This window comes from Plasmodium knowlesi, assembly GCF_000006355.2.
Source record: "Plasmodium knowlesi strain H genome assembly, chromosome: 12".
Taxonomy (NCBI): Eukaryota; Apicomplexa; class Aconoidasida; order Haemosporida; family Plasmodiidae; genus Plasmodium; species Plasmodium knowlesi.
This window is the reverse complement of record NC_011913.2, coordinates 1,733,145-1,745,570: the sequence shown is the minus strand read 5'-3', so window position 1 is coordinate 1,745,570 and position 12,426 is coordinate 1,733,145. Positions and strand designations below refer to the sequence as shown.

Below are 12,426 nucleotides of genomic sequence, written 5' to 3'. Positions count from 1 at the left end.
TGTTGTCTACTTTTTTTTTTCATAAGTAGTAATAAAGGGCAATTTCTTATTAAAGAATGGCTCTACAAAGAAGGGTGTGTATCCCTCAAAACTTATAATCCATAACTATAAAAACTTTGCCCCCCCCATATAGGCATACATGTAGACACATTTTAATACGTGCAAACCGAATTAGTACAAAAATCACGAATTTGATTATCCGTTTGCGTGAGGTCGCTCCTGGATAATTATAAAATGAGCATATCCTCATTAAGCATAGAATACAAAATTTTCACAAAAATTTTTATCTTGAATTCGTCCTCCATAATTTTAATTATTTCTGAAAATGTTACATCCCCTTTGGAAATATTTGCTAACCCTTTGTAATCCATTTTTTCTATGTACTCACTTAATATGCAGAATGATTGCACCTTTTTTTGCAAAAAGTCGTCAAGCTCTTCAAAGGCTGTTCCTCCTTCCATAGCATTTCCACTTGTGTTGCCCATTTGATTCCCCTCTTGCGCTAAAGCCCTATGTCCATTTTGTTTCAATTCATTCGCGGAACGCCCAAGGTGATTGACATAAAAACAGCCATGAATGTCAAACTGGTTTTCGCTGGAACATCGCTTCGATTTATATATCAGAATGTTTACGCATATAAGTGAAGCGAATTTTTCTAAGATCAATTTGGCAGCCTCTGGAATAGCTTCATCAGACTTAATAAATAGAAATGAAAAGGAAAAACCTTTACATAAAACAAAGTTGTCAATTTTGGTTTCTTTATGATGATAACTCTTTTTAATAATGTACACATTTGGGTGGCAACTTTTCAAATGATCTAAATTAAGGAGTAAATATTTCCTTAAAAATATGTGGTCATTTAAAATGTACGATGTGTAGTTAATTAACTGGCTTATGGTCCTGTTAAAATATATATGCTTAAAAATATCTTTAAGTTCCACACGGTTTAGCATTTTATCAACCTTGATTTTGTTTTCATCATAAAATAGGGGTAAATAATCAGACAATACTTCTTCGTCCAAATTTAACGGTCCTGCTTTTCTAGTTACATTATCTCCTATTAATTTGTTACACAAGTTAATTAACAGTTCCTTAAAATGTATATTCTCCGATACTAAGTCATTGTAGCTGTTGAGCTCTGTTATCGCTGTGGAGTTTCCCTTTGACGATAAGCAGTAATACCCTTCTGTTAATTTCGCATCCTTCTCGTAACTTTTATTAAAATTTTGGAAAATATAATCTACACTTTTTTCAATGTTATACTCATTCTTGTTCAGAATATTCTTACATATGCCTACTGACAGGTTTGTAATTTTTCGGAGGTCTTTAATTTTTTTTAGATCTTCACTGGATAGACCCGATTTAACGGTGCTAAACCATGCCTTCGTTCTCGCGCATTTGAAGCGCTTTAGGCATTCAAGCTTAGGCATCATCATCCTGTCCAGGCGTGGCCTAACCAGTGCGTCTTTAAGGAGATAACGACTTGCAGCGCACACATATGTGCACACATCTTTTACAGGCGCCTTTCCGTCTGGTGGTCCTTACGTTTTACACACATGTGAGGGCCTTTAAGGATTATATTACACTGCGAAAATGGTGAATGGTGGAAACCCCCCCAAATGTGCCACAAATTGGCGAAAATAAAAGGCTAAAAGGAGAAGATGGTGCTGTGAAAAATGCGTACCCCAATATTAATCGTATAATGAAAGCATCTCTTACGCTGTCAGGAATTTTTTTTCAAAGTATAGGAAAATCCCTATTTGCTTAAAGAACACAATCAACTGTTACTGTCGGTAATACGCTCCTTAATGTGTAGAAGAGATGAATTACCCATTTTTACGCATTACAAAAATTAAATTGTACCATATGGACATATGTTATTGTGTAATACTATTTTTTGTAAACATATGAGACTCTTTAATGGGATGTAGGGCTTCTTCCCATTTTTTTGCCGGTGCAATTTGAGTTGCGTGTATGACAAAAAGTGGTACAATACAGGGTGTAATCCAAAAATACAAATAATAGAAAGTTCGTTTTGTCAGAAAAGTACTTTTTTGCCACCTCTTTTTGAATAACTGAATTCAATTTCATCCAACTTCCTTTAAGAATATTATGTAACGCCAGTAGCCTTTCTTATTTTGCTTATCTCTTAGCGGATGATATATTGAAAAAAAAGGGCCGAGTTGAAAATAATTGCAGAGGAAAAACGCCCTAGAAACGAAATATATTTTTTTTTTTCCCCTTCTTGGCAGGGGCCACATGTGCTGCTCTCACACTTGCGTATATTACGATACATGTTAGTAAAAAAAAAAAAAAAAAATCGGTAGGCATCCGAAAGCTTTTGCGCTTAAACTTATATTACGTGTAATACAATCTTTTTCATTTTCCTTCCAAATGTATAATTTCTTTTTTTTTTTTTCCCTTTCTGATTTGGAAGGCCTTTTTTTTACCCCTTTGCGTAGTTTAAAAAAAAAAAAAAAAAATTTTGCCCTCACTTTTCCAGTTGGAAACTTTTTTTTTTTTTTTTTTTTAAACTCATGTTTTATATGACAATATCACGTTTTTTTTTTTTTTTTTTTCTTACTTTTCATGCCATACTCCTTCATTGTTTCGCTCTTTTGAATTTTTCCCTCGTGAAATATTTCGCCCAATTTATTTTCCCAAATGAGTGAAAGAGAAAAGGCGCCCTGCTTACACTTGTACACGAAGAGTGTATACTTGCATACCACTCTTTCTGAAGCATACAGTCAGTAGTCATTCTGTTCTAATATATTTTTTTCTGCAGAATAATGTTCTGCACTTTAGAATATAAAGTATACAGAACCTTTTAAATGGGAAGAAGTGCTACGTAGGCACCAATGAGTGACACATTTTTTTTGTAGTTGGAAAAAAGAGGAAAAAAAAAAAAAAAAAAAAATCCAATTTTGAATTTATCAAAAGATTGCGAATGTGTATATATAATATTTTCACATCTTCGAAGGAGGGACAATTGCCCTTGTAAGTTGTCGTATCGTGGTTACGCAAAGGAATAAATAGAGGGAAAAATTCCCCTGGGGGGATAACAATACGAGCGTGAATACACGTATTAATGTGCTGTATATGTATATTACGTGCGTAGTACCACTTTTAAGGGGCACCCCGCGTCGCTTGATTCTCCACCTAGCTGTGCATCTTGGAGAGTACCACACTGAGCAGTTACACAGTTTTGCTCACGATAAGTTATCAGTAATTGTTTAAAAAGTACAAGGAATAGTTGCCCCTCACCCTCTTGATAGAAATGTAACAAAATTCCATAAACACCTTTTCGCGAAAAATGGAGTATAACAAATATTATGAAAAAAAAAAAATGGAAAAAATTCCATGTTTCAAACACACGTATGAATACAATGAGGATGATAGAAAAAACTTCGGAATAGAATATATGAACCCTGAATTCTTACATGACGAATTGACAAGATTAAACATATTTACCATCATAAAAAATGAAATAATAAATGTACTTTCGGTTATTAAAAAGCACGAATATAATAAAAATTTAGACTCGAGCATTGTAGACGCACTATTCATCCTCTATAACAGCATCAGTAATTTGACGAACAGCTTGAAGGAAGAAATAGACATACACGAATTTAATAATAAGTTAGATATATATCATATAGCTCCTTTTTTAAATATCATAAGAAATAATAACATCTTTTATAGAATAAAACTGAACGCTTTACATTCCTTGGACCACATATTAAAGTATAACAGTAGCTATTTCAATGAAACGATGTATGATGAAAATGTTTCTAGAAAGCAGGAGTCGTACATTTCCATCCAGAACGATCAGGATATGAAGATTAATCAGAATGATCATTTAAATATAAAGGAACTAAACGATGCACACGAAAACAGTTCTACCAAAGTGAATGAAGAAAGGCATGATGATAGCGAAGTGTTATCATCCAAGATGAGTGAAAAAATGCCGAAGAGAAAAAAATATAATTTTTTTTCAAAAAATTATAAATTATCGAAAAAATTTTCGGATAAGAAGGAAGACAACTCTGATTTGTTAATTAACAAAGGGAATAACATCATTAACGTGAGCATAGAAACGTTACTCTGTGCACCTATTAACTACAACAACATTAACCATGAAGAAATTATACTGTACGATACCATCATTTTGTTTAATAATATGCTCTTTAATGCCATCAGAGTTGTTGACAGGAAAAATATTATAAAAATCATTTGCTACATTTTTAAAATATACAAGAATAATAAATATTCCCTATTGTTTAAGGGGAATTGTGAATCAATCTTGAAAAACATTTTCTACATTGTAATGAATAATTTGACCAGTAGCACCGGCAGCGCAAATATGAGGAGCGTTACCACTGCTACTGCGAGTGTGCCTAGTAACGTTACCACTAATGAATTAAGTAATGCCTGCACAAACCAATCTACAAACACCTGCGGGAATAACGAAAGTTCCGCAGATGATGAATTAATACACGATTTGTTAACCATCATTCTGATATTAATGAACAGCAATAAAAATAAGTTCGTGGAGGATTTATTAAAAACCAAGGAGTGCATTGGGATGTATAATGATTTGTTTGAAAATGAAATTTCGAATGATAATATGGAGTGCATTAATGTACTTTCCTTCAGATTACTAAACATTCTTTTGGAAACATGCGGATACGCCTTGATAAACAAAAATTTTGACGCTCTCTCTAACATAATAAGGTGCCTATTTCTGCACATCACCTCATCGTCTTATATCCTCATGTGCAGGTCCATGAGAACGTATATAAACATTTTTATCCTGTATAAGAAGCATTTTTGCATTTACAATGAAGTATTTATTAATATATTATTAAGTATACTGAAAAACAGTTCTTCCAAAAATGTTACAGAAACAGCTCTGTTAACCTTGTCCTATTTTTGCCTTGAAAATGTCTTATTTGAAATATACTATAATCATGATGTTAACTTGTATGCATCGGATCTTTTAGAAAATTTCATAAGAGCCGTACTTGATTTGTGCGTCAATTTTATTAACAACACGACCATTATGAATGATGTTATTTTTAAGATGGTAAAGAATATTTTGCACATAATAATACCATGCGTGGGTAATTGTATCACCTCCGCAAATGTGAGCAACAACAAAAGTGGCAATAACGTATTGAACGACCAGAACAATCGAATGGGTGATATAGGTGGATACACAAATCAACTCATTAATGAATTCAGGAACGATTTATACTCAGATATTTTTGGCTATGTAATCCATTCTGGGAAAATCGAATTGCTCAAGGGTGCATCTGGAATTAGAAACTGGAGGGAGAAGTCTGATGAGAAGAGAAAAATACAAAAAGAAAAAAAAAAAAAAAAATTACCCAGTGAAGAAAGTGGGGGCAACAAATGCACAACTCCGATAGGCGATTCCAACGAATCTTCCAAAGGGGAAAAAAAGAAAGAACAAACCAGTCAAGAAAATGATAGTAAAAAAAATTCCCTTAAACATGGAGAAGGCACAGAAAACGCCCCAGAAAAAGAAGAATCGAAAAAAAGTAACATGAATGAACTCTACTCCCTCAACTTTCTTACATCAAATAAGGACAAAAGGTACGTCCTTCTTTGCTCCATTTTACTGTGCGAATATGTTAAGGAGTCTATAAAAGTGGACTATATTAAGAATAAGGAACATTTGATGAGAAAGAAAAAAATAAGAAAAGAAATTTTAAAAAAAGCAGCAACCATTTTTAACACACTAAAAAATAAATCCATCGATGAGTTAATCAAAATGAAAATGATCCAAACGGAGGAGACGTTCATTCAAGGGGATAAAAATGATTCTATTCTACATTCCCTAATGACAGAAAAACGTGAACATTTCACTGTTTATTCGAATCAGTCCTATGACGAGAAATCCCATGTTTCCAGGGACATGGACACAGAGAAGGTTAACAGTGATAAATCTAATGGAGAGCCACATTTGACTGCTTCTAAAAACAGTGACAATAATGCGAACATGTCCAATAGCAGGGGGGATGTTGCAAACCCCAAAACATACATCACAAGTGACACCAAAAGTGGAGAGAAGGGACTCAACTCTGATGCCAAGAACCCCCATTCTGCAATGGACGAATGCAATGGTGAATTAATAGAAGACGAGGTGAAACAGTTTTCTAATCATCATAAGGGTAAGGATACACTAAGCGGTAGTTTTGAAAAAGGGGAAAGGGATAACAGTAAAGTAAGTGACGAGAAGAGGGAATCCCTGTCCCTGGTCGAATCGTCAGGAAGACGAAATGCGAGCGAGGGCACGGATTATGACACCAACGCGGAGGAAGCAAAGGCGTCCCAGATTAATTCGGAACTAGTGAACACCAAAAATGGAGAGAACGATTTAGAGGAAGAAAACAAGAAGCAGAAAAGGCATAGCGATGCACACATCAGGAACGTTGCGCACACGGAGAATGGCAGCTCACAAAATATGATGAAACGAAACAGTGTTCTTAGTAACGCCCAAAGAAACCTAATGGAGGACCCACACTTTTTGAAGTCCATAGCCAAGTTTCTCAGATATAACCCTTTTCTAGACAAAGAATATGTAGGTGAATACATTTCGCACAGAAAAAATATAAATATTTTGAAAAGTTACGTTCGGCTCTTTGACTTCTGCAACTTGTCGTTACTGTCCTCGTTGAGATTGTTTTTGTACTGTTTCAAGTTACCAGGAGAAGCCCAGCTAATCGAGAGGATATTAGAACATTTCAGCCTGTGTTTTTTTTATTCCAATCCGATTTGCGGAGACTTAGATAGAGTTTACCGTGAAGAAGGTGACAAAGTTGAATGCTTACTGAAAGACGAGGAGCTGGCAAACACGAAGAGGTATATCTTGATAGATTTCCTGAATGATAACTCGCACGAAGGGGGTAGTGGTGACGGTAGTAATAACAAACCGAGTGAGAGCGGCGAATCAAAGCATACAGATGGAGACACAGCATGCCAAAATAAGGAAGGAAGCCCTGAGAGGAAGAGGAAGAAGAAAAAAAACTCATCGCAACATAGCAATGTGCAGGAAAAAATTAATCTAAAAAAAGATGTCGATATGAATGATTATATCCACAGAAATGTGTACTCCATGTCGAAGAAAATACAACTGATGAGCGAAGAGGAAGTGCAGAAGAAGTATGTTCTTGTTGAAAATAGCGACGTTATATTTATTTTAACCTATTCGATTATTATGTTAAACACAGATTTGCACAACAATCAGGTAAAGAACAAAATGAAGTTGGAAGAGTTTATAAAAAATAATAGGGGAATAAATAACGGAAAAAATATTGATAGAATATATTTGGAAAATCTGTACAACTGTATATTGCATGAAGAAATTAAACTGTTCTCCAACACACAAAGCACCTACACAAATGACAATCAGTATTGGAAGTTGCTGGAAAAGAGGAAAGAGCAGTACAAAAATTATCATTCATTTAAGGCAAAGGAAGTGTACTTCTACAAATTTGACATCAATAAATTGTTAATTAAGAATAACTTCATTCCGATTTTTTTCGAAATTTTCAAACGTACCCAAGATTATAATTTGACAGAAAATTGCTTAAGCATATTCAAGATGGCCATAACCAATTTTGCCTACTACCATGATGTAGAAAATATAAATAAATTATGTTATATATTTAAATACATCAATTTTTATTTGACACAAAAATCACAGTCATTACTGTACCTCCTATTTCATGTCATCAAAAGGTGCCACAATTTATTTCGAGAGGGGTGGGTAATATACATAAATGTTTTGTGCAAATTAATTACCATAGATTTAGTCCCCATTTTCTTTTATCCCCATATGTATATAAACAATGCTCAATTTAATAACGACAAAGATTCTCTCCACAGAAAGTACAAAAAGGGAAACTGCGTAGAGACATATAATATCAATAAAAACATAACCGAAATTTATCAACATCCATTTTTGATGTTCAAAAAAAATATAAAAAAAATGAACAAGCCAAAGTGGATTGACGAATTCAGCAGTATGTTCTTTTTCAGACATAGCAATAATGAAAATTCGAATTTGTCCATGATTTTTAAGGAGAGCTATTCTGAAAAACTCGATGAAGATAAAAAGAAAAGGAAAAAAAAAGACAAAACAGAGGAGCATGCAAATAAGGAAAAAAACAACAACACGTCTATCATTAATGGGGATATAAAACAAACAGATGATGGGGAGGATGACGACGAAGAGGATGATGATGACAGTGATAATGATGATAGTAATGATGAAGATAACCTCAACCACATATATGTACACCTTAAGGTAGACCCCAAAAATGTGGATAACAGCTCCATCATGGACAGTGTCACCATTTATAAAAGATTAAAATTAGATGTTTACAACTTTTTTACCATAAACGATTTTTACAACAATATGATTACAAATTTGAACATCACCAGCTTTATATACTTGGTGAAAATTTTAATGATTAAGTGTTCACTTACCAAACATAGTGAACAGCACAACGTTGCCCCGGGAAATAGAACCGACCTTCATAACTCAAGCCTAAGAATGCAAATTATACCGAACCACAACTATATGACAAATGATAAAAGCGGCGGCATTCATAATACCCACGAAAATATTAATGACTCCAACCCAGTTTTAATAAACGCGGATAACTCCTTCGATTTGTTTTGCAACACGAAGGAAAAACTGCTCACATCACAAATGCTCTTTCACATTATTTACTTTAAAATTAACTACACCTATGTCTTGTATAATATGATCTGCCGGATGGGCAAGAAGAGCGCTACAAGGATATTCAAAGAAAGGGGTGCTCAAGAGAAGTGTGGAAAAATGAGCTCTCCGATAAATTTACTTGTGGAAGAATCCCTAAGGGGAGACATTCATCCAGGAACGGAAAAGAACGAGGATGACAAGAAGAAGAAAAAAAATCGCTATGACCTCACATTGGATAATATTTACGACACAGACAATTCGACGAATGTCACGTCCAGCGATTCAGAATTCAGCGACATATCTAGCGACTCTTTTTTTATAAGAAAGAACGATCTAATTATTGAAGAAAATCGAATCTACGGAGATGGAGTTCAGAAAAAAGAGGTGTACTCCCAAGAAGGACAGGGCGAGACATGTAAAGACATGGACGAATTTGATAAGATTTACTCGTACGCCCATGATGACGATGGTGGAAGTGAGGATGCCTGTGACGAAGCCAGCTCAGACGATAGCGTGGATTCGAGTTGCGATGAACGTAACGACGCCGAAGCAGATTGCGAACCTCCCAACGTGAATAACATGCGTAGCGCAAATACACACATTGCCAACGAAATGATGCACGAGGAAATCCATTCGAAGAGCAACCCGAACAAGTGCATTCGAACAGATAAAGAAAAGAACCTTGTAATGGACAAAATTAAGATGAACCTGTACATAAAAACATATATTATGCACCTAAAAATTACCGTAATCACATTTGAGCACTTCTTTAACCTGCTGAATAAATTCCTCCTAATCAACTATGACAGTAGTATCTTTGTGAGCATCTATAACAGCATTTTTAAGGACTACCAAATGGAAGACTTAAATTTTGTGACGGAAGAAGATATCACAAACGATCACAAATTGTCGTACCAGATATATGAGGAGAGTTTCGAAAACATTGACAAAAAGTTACATTACAAAGGGGAGAACGTAGCCATGAACGACATAGAAAAAAACCTGTTTCTTATAAAAATTCCCAAGGCTGAAGGAGAAGAGGATTGGCTATTCATTGAGCATCTCATCATGAGTATCATCAATTTCTCGTACATTTGTTTTAGTATATACAAAGACGATAAGCATAAAATGAGCAAAAAAGAAACAAAGAAATCGAGCAGTGTGTACACCTTCCCAGATAGTAGCTATGCACAGCTTAGAGAAAAAAACGGGAAATTCTTTTTCCTCTGTGGAATATACCTTATGTACATTTTACAGTTCCTGAAGAAGAACATTCTCTATCGATTCATTGACAAAATAATTTACATGTTGGAAAAAATCTCCAAGAACGTTTATGTGAATAGTTGCATCATTAATATATACCTGCACATGTTGCAGCTCATCACGCCTAATAATATTCTGTACAAAAATACGAATAACACAAACATTTCGTTGAATGATAAAGATATTTACATTTACATTGAAAAGGCAACCATCTACACGGAAAGTATTAACAACATTATTAACAATAATAATGTGTTGCTAAAATTGAACAATTTTAATATTGAAAATATTATTCTCTCACTCCTCCCCTATTTGCTATATTTTAATAACAAGAAGGAAGAAATTAATGCACATATCGCGTCCATTAATTCAGAATGCCTTCACATTATTTCGAACATATATTATAAAAGTACTTATATGTACATGAACAACCAGAAGAGAGCAAGCAAGCAAGACAATATGGAAGGATCTTGGCAAGATGATAACTATAATTCCAGTTTGTACAGAATGTATAACGACAATATTTCATTTGAGAAAATCATCGAATTGAAAAAAATGTACATCTTTTTGCTCATATGTTTTGTTCTGTCTCTGGCTTGCTCCTTCAGCTCCAAGAGAACCAGAAGTGAAGCCTACATAAAGCTGCAGCAATTTTTGTTTAATGAAAATTATATTTTTAAAAAGGTGAAAAATCCAAATGGGGACAATTCGCCGAATATGGGCAATAACAAAAGCGAAAAAAATTCCAAACAGGAAAAGTACGTATATAGGGACGAAAAGTTGATAGACTTGATAAGCAACTTTATCATCCTTCCACTGATCACGTACAATTACTACTTTCCCTTTATATGCAAAAGTGTGCATTGGGGCCAGGAGGCAAACGGTGGTTCAAAAAGTTGCATAAACGAGGCCCAATGTGACCAGAACGAGCCACAAGACACAACTGCACATGCGAAGAACAACTACTGCAAGGAAGCCCTGCTCAACTTTAACCTGTACAACAAAAGGAACAACGACATATCGAGCAAAATGTGGAAACGGAACGAATACGAAAACTGCGGCTGCATTATTAATTACAAAAATATAGAAACGGTGGATCAGGACCTAAACGTACTAACCAGTTTGTTCAACTATGCCAATGATTATTACATACACACCATGCTACATAAACAATACAATTACTATTTCAGCTACTTGTACGCCAAAAAATTACTAAGCTACGATAACGTGTGCTACAGGAAAAGCATGAGCATAAGCTTTGTCAGTCACATCATTTTGTCTTTCCTGCATTCGTTACTGAATTACGCAGGGGATGGATGCGAGAATAGCGACGAAGGCGAAAAGGGGCTCAATAACGGTGATATCGATCCTACTAAAGGGAAGAACGATTCGACTTCATCAGATGATTGCAGAGAATCACATGACATCAACCTCTATGATCTGCTTTGCCTAAATAATGACAAATCGTGCAACAAAATTGTCACGAAAACGAAATGTGAAAATAATTGCATTTTCTACTTTTTGAAACATTTCTATCACGCACTGCTAACGATCAAAGAAGAAACGAAGAAAATTTTAAATATTTACAAAGAGACCTTTATCGAGAACATTAAAAATATAATCTATGTCTCATCTTCCTATGCCTACTGCTTGAAGGATCACCATGTTAACTGTTTTTCGCATATAAAAAATGGCTATTCTTTTCTAAATGAGGAGGAGAAAAAACTGTTAAAATCGTACAATCTGGAAGGTGCAGAAAAGGTAGAAAGGGCAGAAAACATGCTCGAGGGTGATAAGGAAGTTTTTAATAATATATTGAAATTGCAAGTCAACGTGAGGATTAGTGTCGTTATCGTTTACTACATTCTGTACACAGATAACAATCAGAATGAACAATTTAAAAGTATCTTCGAGGAGTTACTGAATGTTTTGTTGGCCAAATATAGCGTAAAGTCAGAATCACTAGACAATGGTGCAGATCCCAACGCTGAATCAAAAAAGGCAGATGATCAAACGGAACAAAAGCAGGAAAATTTACCTAATGACCCTAGAAGCAGCGAAGAAAGTGCAGGGACGGCAGAATTGGATAAAAAGGAAGAACCATCTGACCAAACGGCTGGAAAGGAGAAGGATGATGCAAACCTACAGACAGGAGAACAAAATGAAGAGGATAAAGAGTAAGCCCAGAATCACCCATTTTTTTCTTGGTGCAAACACACGTAGGGGGGCAAACATGTTCTACTAATAACCAAATAGGTTTATAACATAATCAAAACAATCTTTTTGACTCCCTTTTTATTTTAAATGTAAACGGAAGCGTTCCACTTCCTCAAACAGAAGTAAAAGGTTGCTTATCCGATTGGTTGGAAAAAACTACAGAAAAAATCAAGCATATTACTCTTTAGCTA

General features: G+C 34.8%; 2 protein-coding genes across 2 annotated transcripts; one reads left to right on the top strand and one right to left on the bottom strand.

Annotated features, from left to right (window-relative positions):
* Positions 1–227: 227 nt before the first annotated feature.
* On the bottom strand, positions 228–1,436 carry PKNH_1239500 (conserved Plasmodium protein, unknown function; the record flags this gene model as incomplete). The annotated part of the gene is made up of 1 exon (XM_002260409.1): positions 228–1,436. The coding sequence occupies one exon, from the start codon at positions 1,434–1,436 to the stop codon at positions 228–230; it is 1,209 nt and encodes a 402-aa protein (XP_002260445.1).
* Positions 1,437–3,313: 1,877 nt separating this feature from the next.
* PKNH_1239400 (protein transport protein SEC7, putative) lies at positions 3,314–12,199 on the top strand (the record flags this gene model as incomplete). Its single annotated transcript, XM_002260408.1, has 1 exon — positions 3,314–12,199. One exon carries the CDS (start codon positions 3,314–3,316, stop codon positions 12,197–12,199), a length of 8,886 nt encoding a protein of 2,961 aa, XP_002260444.1.
* Positions 12,200–12,426: the final 227 nt, after the last annotated feature.